This window comes from Bos grunniens, chromosome 12 (assembly GCF_055505025.1).
Source record: "Bos grunniens cultivar Pamir isolate PY7600 chromosome 12, Bosgru_T2T1.0, whole genome shotgun sequence".
Lineage (NCBI taxonomy): Eukaryota > Metazoa > Chordata > Mammalia > Artiodactyla > Bovidae > Bos > Bos grunniens.
In genome coordinates, this window is record NC_141176.1 from 21,737,523 (window position 1) to 21,754,839 (window position 17,317).

The 17,317-nt window shown below is 42.3% G+C and overlaps 1 protein-coding gene across 11 annotated transcripts in view; it reads right to left on the reverse strand.

The window, feature by feature from the left end:
* NEK5 (NIMA related kinase 5) overlaps window positions 1-17,317 on the reverse strand; it is a 70,505-nt gene that overhangs the window by 15,580 nt on the left and 37,608 nt on the right. For 4 of the 11 annotated variants that reach the window (XM_086329209.1, XM_086329210.1, XM_086329204.1 and 1 more), the window contains 9 exons: window positions 16,156-16,289; window positions 13,558-13,742; window positions 12,956-13,022; window positions 12,016-12,132; window positions 10,651-10,737; window positions 8,010-8,102; window positions 4,968-5,054; window positions 4,673-4,741; window positions 1,446-1,572 (listed from right to left, as the gene is read on the reverse strand). In XM_086329209.1, the coding sequence (XP_086185335.1) occupies window positions 1,446-1,572; window positions 4,673-4,741; window positions 4,968-5,054; window positions 8,010-8,102; window positions 10,651-10,737; window positions 12,016-12,132; window positions 12,956-13,022; window positions 13,558-13,742; window positions 16,156-16,289 (966 nt within the window). Of the gene's footprint in view, window positions 1-1,445; window positions 1,573-4,672; window positions 4,742-4,967; window positions 5,055-8,009; window positions 8,103-10,650; window positions 10,738-12,015; window positions 12,133-12,955; window positions 13,023-13,124; window positions 13,743-16,155; window positions 16,290-17,317 lie in introns of all 11 variants that reach the window. The other 7 variants (XM_086329213.1, XM_086329211.1, XM_086329212.1 and 4 more) reach the window with 4 other exon arrangements.

Genomic DNA, 17,317 nt, shown 5'->3' on the forward strand with positions numbered 1-17,317 from the left:
GGTGGAAGAGAGGCAAAGTGTATTATTCTAGGAAGAGGAAACTGAGCTGAGTCAGGCTGTGTAAATGCTCACATAGCTGCAAGAGAAGATGCGGTTCCAACAGGCTGTGTGGATCCATCATCAGTGCAAAAAGAGAGGGGGGGGTGATCGAGCAGGATCAGGCCATGCAGCATAACATGTGTTACTTTGTGCCATGAACTGTATCCTATGAACATTATCAAAACAAAATTTGAGCAGGGAACTCTACTCATATTTCATTTTGATAATGCCTCATTTCCACGTGGAAAAAAAAAATCTTTATTCGATTCAGCACAGGGAACTCTGCTCAGTGCTCTGTGGTGACCTAAATGGTAAGGAAATCCAAAAAAGAGGGGATATACGTGTAGATAGAGCTGATTCGCCTTGCTGCACAGTAGAAACGAACACACCATTGTAATGCAACAATACTCCAACAAAAATTAATTTTAAAAATTTGAGTAGGATAATAATATGACAAGATGACTATAGCAATATTTACAGAATGAAAGGGAAAGACTAGAGAAAAGAGGATGCATAGGAGAATAAGGCAGCTCTCCTATGAGTGAGGGGAAGGGAAGGGGAAAATTAGGGAAAGAGCATCTATTAAACTAAGCACCTAATATGTCCATTTTCACATTAGTCTTTGCAATAAGTCTGTGTGGCAAGCATTAGTATCCTCATTCCTAAGGGGAAACTGAGGTTCAGAGATTTTTTTTTGGCCACACAGCATAATGAGATCTTAGTTCCCCTACTAGGGATAGAACCCTGTAACCCCTGCATTGGGAGTGTGGAGTCTTAACCACTAGCCTACCAGGGAAGTGCCTGAGATTCAGAGATTTGAAGTAACATGTGAAAGGCTGCACAATCAAAAAGCAGCAATACTAGCTGGGATTGGAACTCTGTCTCCAAAGCCCATGCACTTCCTACAACATACACGGCTGAGACAGGACAGGGCAGAGAGAATGAAGGAGGAGGGAGACTCAGGACATCTCAAAGTAGAAACCACCCCAGGCACGACAGCAGGACCGTCAGCCTGGTGAGGGCGTCACCCAAAATAAAGACTCCCTGGGAAGAAAGCGCTCAGAAGATTGATCGTACACGCACTGAGTTTGAGATGACAATAGGACTCGTCCATGGAGCCATCCAGGAGATCCTGAGAAAGGCAGATGAGTGTGGAGCTGCTGGTGGAGGAGTGGAAGCTGAGGGAGCAGCTGAAACTGCCCCGGGAGCAGTGCAGAGCAGAGAGGAGGCGGGTCTCTGGGGCTGTGATCTCTGTGGCGGGTGGAGTCAGGCCAGATTCCCCCCAGCTCAGGGAGGGGTGGGGGGCAGGGGACAGTCAGGTCACTGGAGATGAGTGAGGAGAGCATACGAGATGGGTTGTCAATAAAACAGTACCTTCTCATCTGCAGCCTTCAAGGGACACATACCTGCTTCTGGGCAACAGAGTGTTTCAAATGCTTGGTCTGTATAATCTTCCTGCCCCTTCATACATTTATATTCCATGAACTTCATGCCATCCTCAGAGGTCAAAGTTTCATTCAGTATATCCACTGCCTAAAGCAATTCCACAGTGTTTCATGAGAAATAAGCCACATTTTGGGGGGAAAAGTTTAAAAATTATTCTGTATTCCCAGGAGTAGCATTTACCAAGACATGCAATGTGTATTCAGTATATGTTTATCACATGAATCAATAGGCTTTGAAAGCTGGAACTATGTTGGAACAAGGCAGAAACAGGAATGTGTCTGTCCATTTCTTCTCTTTGTCAACCGTGACGAGCACTGATCATGTGGCAACTAATTTGATGCAGACGTCCTGCCTTCTATCTTATCCCCCTACTGTTCCATGCTGCTGCTGCTGCTGCTAAGTCGCTTCAGTCGTGTCCAACTCTGTGCGACCCCATAGACGGCAGCCCACCAGGCTCCCCCATCCCTGGGGTTCTCCAGGCAAGAATACTGGAGTGGGTTGCCATTTCCTTCTCCAATGCATGAAGGTGAAAGGTGAAAAGTGCAGTCGCTCAGTTGTGTCCGACTCTTAGCGACCCCATGGACTTCAGCCTACCGGGCTCCTCCATCCATGGGATTTTCCAGGCAAGAGTACTGGAGTGGGGTGCCATGCTACGGGACTCTAAAGATGAGTTCATCCACGTCCTGCTTTAAGCTTTAACATTGCTAGTCAGGTCCCTAAAACTGCTCCTAACATTCCATTATTAATATTAAAATGATCACTCTGTTTCAAGCATATCAAAGCAAAGAAGAACACAGGATGAACAAATTGGTACATAAAACTTCTGGGACTCCATTCTTTTTTCTAGAAGGCCAACTTTGAAAATGTTAGTCACTCAGTCATGTCCGACTCTTTGCAATCCCATGGACAATAGCCTGTGAGGCTCCTCTGACCATGGGATTCTCCAGGCAAGAATACTGGACTGGGGTGCCACATCTCCTCCAGGCGATCTTCCCGACCCAGGGATCGAACCCTGGTTTCCTGCATTTCAAGTGGGTTCTTTACCGTCTGAGCCATCAGGGAAGCCAACTTTAGCACCTCATTTCACAGAAGCACTGGAGGGACCAGTCCTCAGCTTCCAACTCAGACCCTGGGTCCCCAGAGCTAACCCCTCTGGTACTCACAGCTCTGGGATACTTAGAGCCTAGCGGTTAGAGGTGAGTGCTAACTACCAATACTCCACTTGCTGGGAGCCAGCACAGGAGTCCCCACCTATGACAAGGTCATGCAGGAGAGCTCTGATGGGCAAGGCGAGTCAGAGCTCGAGGGGTGCCCCCCTGGATCTGCCTGAGCGTGTACCCCAAAACCAGAATCTGTCTGTTTTACTATTTTATGACTTTACCAACTCCCCTGACATTAACAGGGGGCTATCCCCGACCACCTTTCTCTGAAGAAAATCAACTTAGAGCTCTAGTTAATAAGTCTCCTGGGCATAATGGGAATGTTTCAATTCAAACCCCTCTGATGACTTTCTAGCTTGCCTGACAGGTTTGTTCAGATTCCTGCAGCTACGCATGTGATTGTTCACAGCCCCCCAACCATGAGAGGCACGGGAAGCTTAAGATATTCTAACAATGCAGAGCTTCTCAGAGAGTTAAAATTGTTAGAATAGAACTAGTAGAGGATTTCTTTGTTGAGCTAATGCTTGCTGCCAAGTTTCCATATCCCTTACCTACTATGTCCCTGGGAGTGTATTGATCAATATAGTTGGTATATAGAAATGTAAGTAGTAGCTTTAATGTTTGTAACCTTGGACCCTTGAGTTAATTCTTTTCTTGTTATAGCCTACCACACTTTTGCCCTATAGGAATGCAACTTTATCTAATGCTTTCGGAGAGTGGCGCCAGACTTTAGAATAATCACCTGTAGAGAAAAATAAGTTTTCTGAAATAAGGGTCATAAAATGTTAACAGGTCTCCTGGCCAGAAGATGATGTAAATCACCTAAAGCTTTTGCATATGATAAGTTTGCAGAAAGAAAGCCTGGCTTCGATAAGGATCAAGGACTGCTGACCTTGCATGACTCTACCCCCACCCATTATCCTCTATGCACAACTTAAGGTATAAAAACTATTTTGGAAAATAAAGTGTGGGCCTTGCTCATCAGGCTTGGTCTCCCCGTGTCGTTCGTTCTTGCTTCCTTTTCTCTCCTTTTCTTCTCTATTTTTTCAGGCCAAAGTAATTGGAGCACGGGGGTCCTCTGAGACTACTTATTTGCCTGGGCTTCTAAGACCCACTCTAGAAGGCGCCCAAGGTGGGGCACCTTCAGCTATTCGAGAGGGCGCCTGCGGCCTCCATAGTCAGAGCAAGTTCGGTGCCACGAACTTTATTAGTCTCCCACGTAAACCAGTCAGGTCAAGCCTCTGTCTCTTTCTCCTTTTATCTATCCTTTAATCGCCAACGCCGTCCTCCCGAGGGAATCCCTGGTCCAACCGGGGCTGGACCCCAGTATCCACTGAAGTCTTTATGTAGCAAAATGCTGGTAAAATCTCAAAACTTACTGGAGCACAGAGGATTTTTAGGGCAGTGAAAATACTCTGTATGATTCTAAATACTCTGTATGATTCTATAATTTTATTCTAAAATAAAATAAATTATGTATTTTTATTTTGTTTTTAAAACTTTTTATTTCATATTAGAGTATAGTTGATTAACAATGTTCTGTTAGTTTCAAATGCATAGCAAAGTGATTCAGTTATACATACAAATGTATCTATTCTTTTTCAATTTCTAACTAGGTTCTTACAGAATATTGAGCAGGGTTCCCTATGCTATACAGCAGGCTCTTGTTGGTTATTCAACTTAAATATACATGCTCATTTATTTTAGGTGAGTTTATTAGTTTTTGACTATATATTAATATTATGTCTTCTATTTTAATCTGGCTATAATTTAAAAGTTACTGTTAGAAGGAAAATACCTTTTTTATAATAGCAAAGTAAAATGGAATAATCCATTTATATGAATAATCTCAATTTTAAAAAGAACAGAAGGTTAAGTATTTTGGAAGACTTGTCTGAACACTACAGATCCTTCTAGGAAGCTTTTAGTAAATTTTCCCTACCCTCTATGGGAAAATTTCATGAAATGTGCTACTAAGACACTTATTCTCTCATCTCTACTAATAGAAATTTAACTTAATGGCATACCTCTTCCTCTTGGAGGGTGTTTTCATCAGAAATACATTCATTTAAATTAATTTCAAATTTTAGCCCTCTCTAGAAGAAAGCAAGAAAAAAATCTTAGTTTTATAATCTAATGAAAATCTTAAAATTACAACTCCCAATTTGACACTACAGATACTTAAAACCATTAGTCTAACATCACAAAATAAGGCAATTCCATAAAATAGTAGGGGGTGAAATCCTGTAGGCAACTGGATTACAAGGTGCAGAGACCCAGCCAGACTTTTAATACAAAAATTTAAGACAAAATGTTTATTACCTGAGCTTTATGTTTTTGTTCCGAACTTTTACTTTCCTTTATGTTCTGAGGTTTAATTTGTTTTAAGTCTCTCTCAATATCCTGAAACTTAGAGAAAAAATAAAATCTAGCATTTACTATTGATCAAACAATTACATTTTCACCATTGCCGAATTCACAGCAGGGTCTATTTACATTATTTGATTTCTTGAATGAATCTGATGGTTGTTTTGAGAATAAAAGCATGCATTTTGCAAAGGAAAGTTAATGATAGTCTACTAAAAGCTTGGCCACAAGGTCCATTAACTTGAAATATTAATGCATTTAACACCAGCATTGCAACTCTACGGGGTGACAATATTTATCGCTTCAGTCCCATACAACCTAATCTAACTCAAGAATGTAATTTGGGGACTTCCCTGGTGATACAGTGGATAAGAATCCGCCTGCCAATGTAGGGGCCATGGGTTCGATCCCTGGTCTGGAAAGATTCCACATGCTTTGCAGCAACTAAGCCAAAGGGCCACAACTTCTGAGACCCGTGGCCCAGAGCCTGCGCTCTGCAACAAGAGAAGCCACCTCAATGAGAAGCCCACCCACCTCAATGAAGACTAGCTCCCGTTTGCCACCACTCGAGAAAGCATGCAAGCAGCAGTGAAGATTCAATGCAACTAAAAATAAATAAATAAAAATTTTAAGAAGAGTGTAATTTTGACCATAAGATCCTTTCCTTAAGAAGCTTATGATCTTAATCAGGAAAACAAAAAAGTGCACAGCTTGTGATACTACAAAGGAAGGAGGGGAGGGTCTAAAAATTGATGGGTAATTTAGAGGAGGAAGAGAAGACTGTAAAAGTACTGACAAGAATTTCCAAAGAATGGTCAAGAGGTGAACTTTAGACCCTGAGCTTTCTTGAGGTTCAGTCCTGGGCCCTCTGCCGTTCTCTTCCTCAGTACACGGATGGTGGTGGTTTAGTCATTCAGTTGTGTCTGACTCTTGCGACCCCATGGTCGGTAGCCCACCAGGCTACTCTGTCCATGGGATTCTCTAGCCAAGAATACCGGAGTGGGTTGCCATTTCCTTCTCCACAATACCCAGGGGTCTCATTTATTTCCAGGGATTTAAATGTGATCTTTATGCAATGCCTCTTAAACATGTCTTTAAGAGTTGTCTTGTAATTCAGCTGCCTACTTGGTACCATCCTCGCCTTAACATTCACCCCACAATCTCATATCAAGCGCCCACTGCGGACCAGACACTGCCCTGCACAATGGGATGGTGCAGAACGTGAACGTCCCTACTGACATACAGCTTACATTTTACTGGAGTAAAATAGGTAAATGAGTCAGCAAAGCAATGATGTCATTTCAGAATGTGTTAAGTGCCATAAGGAAAGGAGGTTAGAGTAATAGCCCAGAAAATGAGTAGAGGAGGACAGTAACGTAGGAAAAGCCTACCTGGCATTTGATGGGAGCCCTGGGATGGTGTTGGACCCTGGCTAAGGAAGGTCTGTGGAAAGCATGTTCCAGGTGGAGGGAACAGCGGGGCAGAGACCTGAAGCAGGGATGTGGTCTCTCAGATCTTCCTGACTCAACACAGCCAAAGCGGAGCTCCTGAGGGCCCACCCCCCGACATAGAAGCTTGCTCCCTACTCTTCCACATCTTGGTAAAATGTACTATTCCTTTCAAGCCAGAAATTTATGAGTCTCCATGTGTGTTTATATATATACATATGTATATATATTCCCCTGGAGAAAGGAATAGCAACCCACTCCAGCATTCCTGCCTGGAGGATCCCCCTGGACAGAGGAGCCTGGCGGGCTATAGTCCGTAGCGTTGCAAAGAGTTGGACACAACTAAACGACTAACACATACCTACACATAGATGTTAATTACTGCCTCGTCTGTGGACCACACCCTTTGCATGTACTTCACATCTATCAGTTTGAATTGTTATTGGTTGATTGCCCCAGAACTCTGGGAAGGGTGTTTTCCTGCCTTGCAATGTTACACACTCTGAAACAAGACTCTGACTTCTGTTATCTTACTTATATTTGTGAGGCTGGTTGTCTGATCTGACTGTGTAGTCTGATTGTCTCAATTGCATGAGAAGTGTCATATTGCTTTATTTCCCTTTGTGTGTGCATGCTAAGTCACTTCAGTTGTGTCCAACTCTTTGCGACCCTATGGACTGTAGCCCACCAGGCTCCTCTGTCCATGGGATTCTCCAGGCAAGCATACTGCAGTGGGTTGCTATGCCCACCTCCAAGGGATCTTCCCGACCCAGGGGTCAAACTCGTGTCAAACATATTAGACCCTGAAGCCCCATTCACCCCACTGGGTAGAAAATTCAACCTTAGTCCACTTTAGAGCTCTGAGCACCACCCCTTGTGGAAGTCCCCGGGTTTTCACAAAAAGAAACACTCAGGGAGGCTGTTCAGCCTTCACTTCACTCAACATGGCTTCCTCTCACCTGCCCTCAATCAGGCCTTTGGGGCACCTCATTGAAGATGAAGGGGAAAGACCTCCCAGAGGAAAAAAGAAAAGTCCTTTGTGAGCCATTTGATCATTCAGCTCTGCACAGTTCCCTATTAATACCAAAAAGGTAAGTTTGAAGATAAACTAACTGTGAGATTTATTGAGGGGTGTGTTTGAGATTCAGATTCAAACACCATCAGACAATAGAAATTTCTTCCACCCCGGAAGCAGTTCTCAAACGGCTGCACGAACTCACCAGCTAGCTCTTGATGACAAGATGCCTGGGTCCCACCCCAGACCATTTGGGATGGAGTCCAGGCATTTTAATTTTTTTTTTTGATTGCTCTGTTTTTTGTTTTTTTTTTTTTGTGGAGCAGCACCCCACACAATGTGCCAGATCTTAGTTCCCCAACCAGGGATGGAACCCACGCTCCTGCAGGAGTCTTAACAACTGGACCACCAGAGAGGGTCCTGATTGAGTTTTTTAAACTCTCCCCCGTGGTTCTACTGCACAAGGAGGGATGGGAACACAGGGCTGGAGCAGACTCACTGGGAAACACAGCATCGTCTAACAATAACCATCACCTGCACAGATGCTTCTTCCTCAGGTGCTTCATGGGGGATGGGCAGGCCGCTCTTCTTCACCAAGTAGGTTTTCCAGTTCATTTTTGAGTCCTCCTTCAACATAAATTATACACAATCCACAAGGTTGGTTCTGCGTCGGTTCTGAAGGCCACTTGCTGCCCCTCAGCTGCTAGACCTGAATGGGGTCTCGTGAGGACACTGGCCCAGGGAGGATCCGGGGGTGTGGCTGGAGAGAATGCCCTCATGGCCTCTGTCCTCTATGGCCGCCTTTCATTTCCCCCAAGGGCTTCTTTCCTGGCCTCTCTAGAAAAGTCTGCGTCCATCTTTCCTGCATGCAGGCTTCCCATCCCAGACCCGCCTTAAAAAACAGGGCTGAGGATAACACGAGGCTCTCCACCATTAACCAAACCACTGCTCTGGGCTTCCCAGGTGGCGCAAGTGGTCAAGAACCCACCTGCCACTGCAGGTAGAGGTGAGAGACGGGGGTTCGATCCCTGGGGTTGGGAAGATCCCCTGGAGGAGGGCATGGCAACCCACTCCAGTATTCTTGCCTGGAGAATCCCATGGACAAGAACCTGGAGGGTTACAATCCATAGGATCGCAAAGAATCAGACATGACTGAGCGACTTTGCACGCATGCACTGCTCTGGTGATAAGCATGTCCAGCCTGCCCCTCCCACGGCACCCTGGCCTGAAGCTTTGTGTGGTTCTTTCAGATGCCCTCCTCCTTAGCTCTGCCTCTCCAAACTCCACTCTGCTTCTCAGACCCATCTTCTGAGCCCCATCTCTCTTCTTCCAGAAAATTCTTCCACCAGCTCATCCCACTCATGTTCACTCACAGGGCTTAACCAGATTCAGTTATTCCAGCACTGCTTCACACATGCATGTCTTATCTTTCCAGCTGTTTATGGGTAGAAGTGTCTATGCTGGAAAGGGTACAGGTTTTAGAATCAGTTGCTTATTTGTGTTTTGTGTGTGTTAGTCATTCAGTCGTGTCCTGCATTGCAGGCGGATTCTTTACCGTCTGAGCCATCAGGGGGCGTTACACAGTCTGCCTTGTAATATCTAAGTGACTTGAACTTCTCTGTCATGGGAAGTAAAGAAGATGTGGATATCAAAGCTCTAGTTCAGAGCCCAGTACATACAACCGAATTGTACCTCTGCTCATTTCACCTATATTCATTTATATATATATGCCCTCAGAGATGGGGGAGAGGGAAAGATCAATTTCAGCAGTGTGGGCAGTTCTACAAAATAAGTGTGTAGTTCAAGTATGTGTGAGACAGGCTGTGTCCTCAATGGGACTCGGTACCCCCTGGCCTCTCATTGGAGGAGCATTCCAGGGTCCCGATGATGTTTCTAGTGTTTAAAAATGCATGTGTTTTTCATGCAATGTGGTCTCCAGACACAAGCCAGCCATCTCATCTGGAGTTCTACTGAAAAAACAACCACTTAAGAAATAGAAGAATGAATCTCCAATGTGGCTCCTTCAAAGGATATTTCAAGAATCATCTCAACTGTACTCAAATGTTGCCTCATATAGACTACCCCAGCATATGAGACTATTCCAGTGTGTGTGTGTGTGTGTGTGTGTGTGTGCATGCACGCGTGCTCAGTCATGTCTGACTCTGCAACCCGGTGAACTGTAGCCTGTCAGGCTCCTCTGTCCGTGGGATTCTCCAGGCAAGAATACTGGAGTGGATGGCCATTTCCTTCTCCAAAGGATCTTCCCGACCCAGGAATCAAATCCACGTCTCCTGCGTCTCCTGAATTGGCAGGTGGATTCTTTACCACTGAGCCACCTGGGATTCCAATGTAGCTAAATTCAGTAAATGCTCGTTGTTTTTCCTACCTCACAGGCATGAACTCACTTCCTGTCTCGAATCCAGTTCTGGAATAAAATACCTGCTTGGTCAATACTTATTGACTGACTCACAGGGAACACGATCAACCATATTTAATAGCAGGCTCTCTCCACTGAGACTCTCAGCCCCATCACCTTGTGCAGCCTCAGGTAAACCATAATTCAGTGGGGCTTCCATTACATCTGGCAGTTTTCCTATTTAAAAAAAAAGTTTGCCTGATAAAGTTTATCTTTTTGATGAGAAGATCATTACTCCCATGGGCCACAATTAATCAGCCTGTACTCTAGAGTCTGGGAACTGCAATTACTAAGTCCACACACACAGTTACTGAAGCCCACACGCCCTAGAGCCTGAGGTCTGCAGAGAAGCCCAAGCATGTAATAAAGAGGAGCCCCGGCCCGCCACAACTAGGAAAAACCCACACAGCAACAAAGACCCAGCATGGTCAAAAATAGTTAAATATCTAAAATTATTTTTTAAAAAGATCATTACTGTTAATATTTGCTCAGTTTAGTTAGCTCTGAATCAATAGAGCAACATTTTGTTTCCGTTTTTTAAACATTTATTTTGACGTGGGCCATTTTTAAAGTCTTTATTGAATTCGTTACAATATTGTTTCTATTTTATCTTTGGATTTTTGGCCATGAGGCATGTGGGATCTAAGTTCCCTGACCAGGGATCAAACCCACACCCCCTGCATTGGAAAGAGAAGTCTTAACCACTGGACTGCCAGGGCAGTCCCTCAACATTTCCTTTAGAAGAATGAATTTACCTACCTCCAGGTCACACCCCATCTTCTTTCTAATTTCCTTCATGTCATGGTGATACTGTTGGCGTATTTCCTCTAACTGCTTCCAATATTCCTGGAAAGCAATCCCAATTCCAAAATGTTAAATGTTTGCGGACAACTTGACAGAATACTCTCTAGAAAGCCTATGATTTTATTTTTATTTTATTTTTTATTTTTGGCCATGCCTCACGGCACGTGGGATCTTAGTTCCCCGACCAGGGATCGAACCCACACCCCCTGCATTGGAAGCATGGCGTGTTAACCACTGGACAGCCAGGGAAATCCCCAAGACAGCCTATGATTTTAGAAATGTGTGATATGTAGTAAGGGAAAAGTCGGTGCTCCCCAAAATGATAATCTGCCTTATACTTTGCCTGTGGTAAAGTGATCATATTTGGAGATGGTGTCATTGCAGGGGTGAATAGTTAAGCTAAGCTGTGGTCACAACTGGGGCAGAGTGGGTCCCTAATGCAGAGTGGGTCCTGCTGTCCTGTTAAGAAGATGGCCAGGGACTTCTCTGGCAGTCTAGTGGTTAACTCTCTGCACTTCTAATGCCGAGGACTTGGGTTTCACCCCTGGCCAGGGAACTAAGGGCCCCACGCCACATGGTGTGGCCAAATAATAATAATAATAAATAATATTTTAAAAAATAAGCAGACTCCTTTTAAAAAAAGAAGACGAAGATGGTCACACAAGGACGATGCCACGTCCAGTGGCAGAGACTGAGTTGTGTCACTGCAAGTGAGGATATCTGAGCATCACGGACCAACTCCCAGAAGCCAGCGAAAGGCAGAGAGGGACTCCCCTCCAGAGTTCAGAGGGAGCATGGCCCTGCTGACATCTTGACTTTGGACTTCAAGCCTCCAGAACTGTGAGACAGTAAATTTCTGTCGCTTCAAACTGCCCAGTGTGTTGTAAGGCAGCCCGAGGGAACTAACACAAATTTCAAAAATGTTCAGGATGGACAGTTACTTGATCAATCCGAGGTAAAAAGCCCTATGAACTCAGCTACACTGCATTCTCTGAGAAGGTGGAATGCATGTCTTTGTCTCCCCTGAGCCCTCATTGTGGTGCATCACACCGTGTACCCAGCAAGGGTTTGTGTAGTGAGCTCTCTCGGGTGCACCATAGATGCTAAAAACAATAATACCCTGCGTGTGTGTGTGCTAAGATGCTTCAGTCATGCGACCCTATGGACTGTAGCCCCCCAGGCTCCTCTGTCCACGGGATTTTCCAAGCAAGAATATTAATACCAGAGTGGGTTGCCGTGCCCTCCTCAAAGCAACATGGTATTACGGTACACAAGACAACGAGAGAAATCCAGCGGTAGCCCTTGGAAGCAGTTTCTAACCTGTTCCTTCATTTCATTTCTCCTGAACTGCAGCCCCCAGAATCTAGGTCCTTCCGCATCGCTTCTTAGCTTTTGTCTCTGGTTGTCATTTGGCTCAGCAGAAGATGGACGAAGACCCTGTTATTGGAATAAAGTAGTTTATCAAGTGTATTTGCATTCTGGAAACACCTTATGACTTGACCTGCACTTCATCCTTTAAGCAATAATTATATTATCAATCTCACTATTTGATAATAATTATATTGAGTTTTTTTTTATAGTGAGCAGAATTTTCTTAGATTAAGCATGAAACTTTTAAAAAAGTAAATGAATAAAACCACTGGTATTGTTTATTCTAAGCAATCAGTATTTTACGCTAGCATGTAAGATGCCTAGATTTGTTTTCTGAACTGCTAAACTGTAACTGTGAAATCAAATATCTATAAAAGTTCAGCAACCCTTGGAGCTTGAGATTAGGTAGGGGAAGAGAACTAAAGCTTTTGAGCAGCTCAAAATAAGACCAATACAAATAGGATGTATATCCAGTTTCACTCAGCCCCAGAATTTTGACACTATACTTAAGGGTAAAGTTTAACTTTCATTTCAAATAAAATATGATAATCCCTTTTTAAAAATGTGTAGAATTCTAATAAACTAGAACCAAAGAAAAGCAGCACTCAAGGGGACCTCGAAGCCTATCTACAGCTTTTATAGAGAAAGATACTGAAGTTCAGAGAGGCTGCATGTTCTGCCTAACGTCACAGCAAGTGATGGAGCCAGGGAACGGACGAGGCTTCTCAGACCCTAGCTAAAGCCTATTCCCAATATTCTTCTTTAGCTGTTAAAAACTAGTCTTAATCTTCTATGTGGAATGAACTTTGACTTAAGGAACCATGAATATTTGTGAACAGAGAAAGCATTAGAAATCTCTGATGGCCTCTTATATTTGGTTTTTACTTACCAATTGCTTTTCCACTTTCAGCTTATATTGTTGAGCTTTACATTTCCTCTGAAGGTATTCAGCAAGCCTTAGGAAACAGAAACATTCAGCTTGAGTAGAAATTTTAACTTGTTATAGGCAGCAATTTGACAAGTAGATTTTCAGCTTCATAATGAGATTCACAAATCACCTGTGACATTCTGAGTTCAAAGTGAAAAGTGAGAGTCGCTCAGTCATGTCCAACACTTTGCAACCCCATGGACTATACAGCCATGGGATTCTCCAGGCCAGAATACTGGAGTGGGTAGCTGTTCCCTTCTCCAGCGGATCTTCCCAACCCAGGGATCGAACCCAGGTCTCCGGCATTACCAGAAAGAAGAAAACAACATGAAAAATTCAAGAGTATGAATCTGTGGCCACAGTCAAATGGCAACATGAGTAAGATTAGTTACATCAAACTTGAGATGAAAAAGTGTCAAGGGAACAGTGAATTAAGTATTTTAAACGTAGTCTGGAGATTCTTCCTGGATGCTTTAGGAGAATTTGGACAGACTTCAAAATAAATGCTGATATAGCAAGATATTATTCAGAGGACGAAAGTTTAAGTTAGACCATGACATTACCATTGACCTGGAGGTGGACTGTGGCTTTCTTCCTGATCATAACTCTCCTCATCTCTGGTATCTTTTTGAGGAACATGGTGGTAATTTGGTCCGTGCACTCTCTTCCTCAACAAGTCAAGTTGAGCATAAAAATGATCATAATGTCCACACACTGCAGCAAGTTTGGGCCTTTCTACCATTTTTACCTGAGGGATTAAAATGAAGAGAGATTTTTTTTAAAATACAGGATTAAAATCTATAATAACTGATTGCTTGATAGTGACCATAGCTAAAACAAGGTATAGAAATTATCTTGTTGTTCTTGCTCTAGACTCGTTTTTCAGTAATCTTACAATATCCAAATCCTAGAATTGAAAAATGTTTTAGAAGCCAAAGTCCTGCAGCACCATAGTTAATAATTTTGCTCAGGTGTGAATATGAGTCACGTATACTTTATGGCTAGTGTATCAAAAATACTTAGCGAGCATCTATCCAACCCAAGATATGGAACTAAACTGTGTTATTATTTCCTATTTTTCATAAACTTATTTGTTGTTGTTCATATACACAGGAAGAGCCCCTGGAGGGGGAAATGGCAACTCACTCCAGTATTCTTGTCTGGAGAATCCCATGGACGGAGGAGCCTGGCAGGCTACAGTCCATGGGTTGCAAAGAGTTGGACACGACTGAGCACACACACAATATATATGTTAGATTAAATATAAAATTATAGATATTTGACCATCTTTAACTTACAAAGTGAAAGAGGAGAGTGAAAAAGTTGGCTTAAAGCTCAACATTCAGAAAACTAAGATCATGGCATCTGATCCCATCACTTCATGGGAAATAGATGGGGAAACAGTGGAAACAGTGTCAGACTTTATTTTGGGGGGCTCCAAAATCACTGCAGATGGTGATTGCAGCCATGAAATTAAAAGACACTTACTCCTTGGAAGGAAAGTTATGACCAACCTAGATAGCATATTCAAAAGCAGAGACATTACTTTGCCAACAAAGGTCCGTCTAGTCAAGGCTATGGTTTTTCCTGTGGTCATGTATGGATGTGAGAGTTGGACTGTGAAGAAGGCTGAGCACCGAAGAATTGATGCTTTTGAACTGTGGTGTTGGAGAAGACTCTTGAGAGTCCCTTGGACTGCAAGGAGATCCAACCAGTCCATTCTAAAGGAGATCAGTCCTGGGTGTTCTTTGGAAGGAATGATGCTAAAGCTGAAACTCCAATCCTTTGGCCGCCTCATGCGAAGAGCTGACTCATTGGAAAAGACTCTGATGCTGGGAGGGATTGGGGTCAGGAGGAGAAGGGGACAACAGAGGATGAGAAGGCTGGATGGCATCACCAACTCGATGGACATAAGTTTGGGTAAACTGGGAGTTGGTGATGGACAGAGAGGCCTGGTGTGCTGCGATTCATGGGGTCGCAAACAGTTGGACACAACTGAGCGACTGAACTGAACTGAACTTACAAAAATGGCACATTCACATAATCCTATTCAAATATTAAAGTAAATGTGTAAAATCTGGCTTATCGGTCTAAATACAAATTAAACATTTATTTTAATTTTAAAGTGTCAAGTCATTTTCTTAGTTTTACAATATTTACCTATGTACAACCCAAAAGAATGTACTACTAGTTAGTTGAAAAATGGCTAGAAATACAGAAAAGTATTGGAAGGCAAAAACAGCTTCTTTAGGATTTTCTCTAAAATCTCAAACAGTAATAACAACATCCAAGATGGTTCCTGTGGAGACCTCCCATTTCACTGCATTAGCAGAAGCTTTCAGAGGATTGAAGAACCAGCAATATGTTCTCCTAATATCATCCACCCATAAAACTTTCAGATGTTTTTTCTTGTTTTTTTTTTTTTTTTGCCTCCTGCAGGTTTGCTACAGAGTATTCTAAATTACAACATACTTTCAAAATTCTTTAATAAAGTTAAGCCATATTCTATCAAATAAAGGGCAATAACTAAATAGTTTCAAAAATCTATCTGTACCCATATATTTGCTAAAGTGTCCAGATAGCAAGTAAACACTTAGGAAATGTACTTCAAATGGTCCTGTAATTATACCATGAGCCTTCTTTAAGAATATAATTCTTCAGTTAAAATACAACAGCCATTTTTATGTGCCAGAAGCATTTCACTAGCAAAAACTAAAAGATTCAACATTCTGATGAAATGGATTCAAATAACTGGCATAAAGAAACTCAGGGAAAAAATCAATGATTTTATAATAAAAATTCCTCAATTACATACAACATCAGAATTAGGAGTATGAATGCAGAAAGTTTTCTGCTGCTGTTCTACTCACTTGTCCTATATAGAAAAATCCTATTTATTTAAAGAAGTTAAAAGGAATTGAATTACAAAAAAAACTAATACATACCATACCTATAAGAAAATACAGCATTGTTAAATATATATATATAACAACTAGAAGTTGTCCCATGAACTACCACTGTAATGCTAATTACAGAATTTTATTATAAGTACAAAACTAGTGAACCCCCACATCATGACCTCATACCTCATGAACATGTGGAAGTAGTTCTGTAGAACAGACCATCTGCTAAAACAACAGGAATGCTTTAGCATGACTTACAGATATGGGTGTCTGGGCTCCAGCTGGTGATCTCCATTCATTTCTACATAATACGTCCTTCCTCTTATTTGGCACTGTTATCCTTGATCGTGGTAGGCACTTTCCCTGGAATCTCACGTTCTGTATTTTAGAATCTTATTTAACCAAAAGAAAACAACTTCATTAAAAAAAATTTTTTTATACTTGTGAGAGTATAAGCATATGGAGCATTTCATAACACACTTTAACCAGAAACATTTATGTTCACTTGAAACATGTTCACTTAAACCAGAAACATTTATACTCACAAAGAGAAGGGCTGACGGAAAATGACTACGCGTTTTCTTTGGACGGAGGAAATCATTCTTGCCAGGGTTCCTTTACATAGTTCTCTCTCTCTCCCTCTCTCTCTCTCTCTTTAGTCGCTCAGTCATGTCCGACTCTTGCGACCCCATGGACTGCAGCCCGCCAGGCCCCTCTGTCCATGGGATTCTCCAGACAAGAATACTGGAGTGGGTTGCCATTTCCTTCTCCATACATAGTTCTAGTAATATTTAATTATTTAATAGTCTACTATTTAACAATTTAGGAGTGAATATTAACATTTACAGAAACAATACGCATAACATGTTTAGTAGTTCAATCATTAACTAAATTAATTACAAGTAATTAAACGTAGTCATCAGAGCTTGGGTTATCAGGCCGCAGCGCTCAGGGCCCATTGTTATTGGAAATGGATGAGTGGGTCTTCTAACATGTTGGTATTTATCACATTCACCCATGTGTTCCTGTTTTTGCATCTGTCCTATATTAGAAATGTAGACAATACACTTTCTCTCATGCTCTACTTCTCTACTTTCTAAACATTCTCAATCTAGACCAATACATAATGATGTCAAATCAAATTAAACATAGCAGAATTATCCATTCACTTTCCCTTTATAACTTTCCTAAGTTTATAATCATTTCTCCATCACAGTGAGTAATATTTCCCTCTCACTGGTTCCTCCTCATTCTTGAAGCTGAGATATTTGGTTATGGCTAAAAATCCTGCCATTAAATTGAATAACTTAAATTGAAGAAAGTACAGAAAACCACTAGATCATTCAGGTATGACCTGAATCAAATCCCTTACGATTTTACAGTGGAAGTGACAAATAGATTCAAGGGATTAGACCTGATA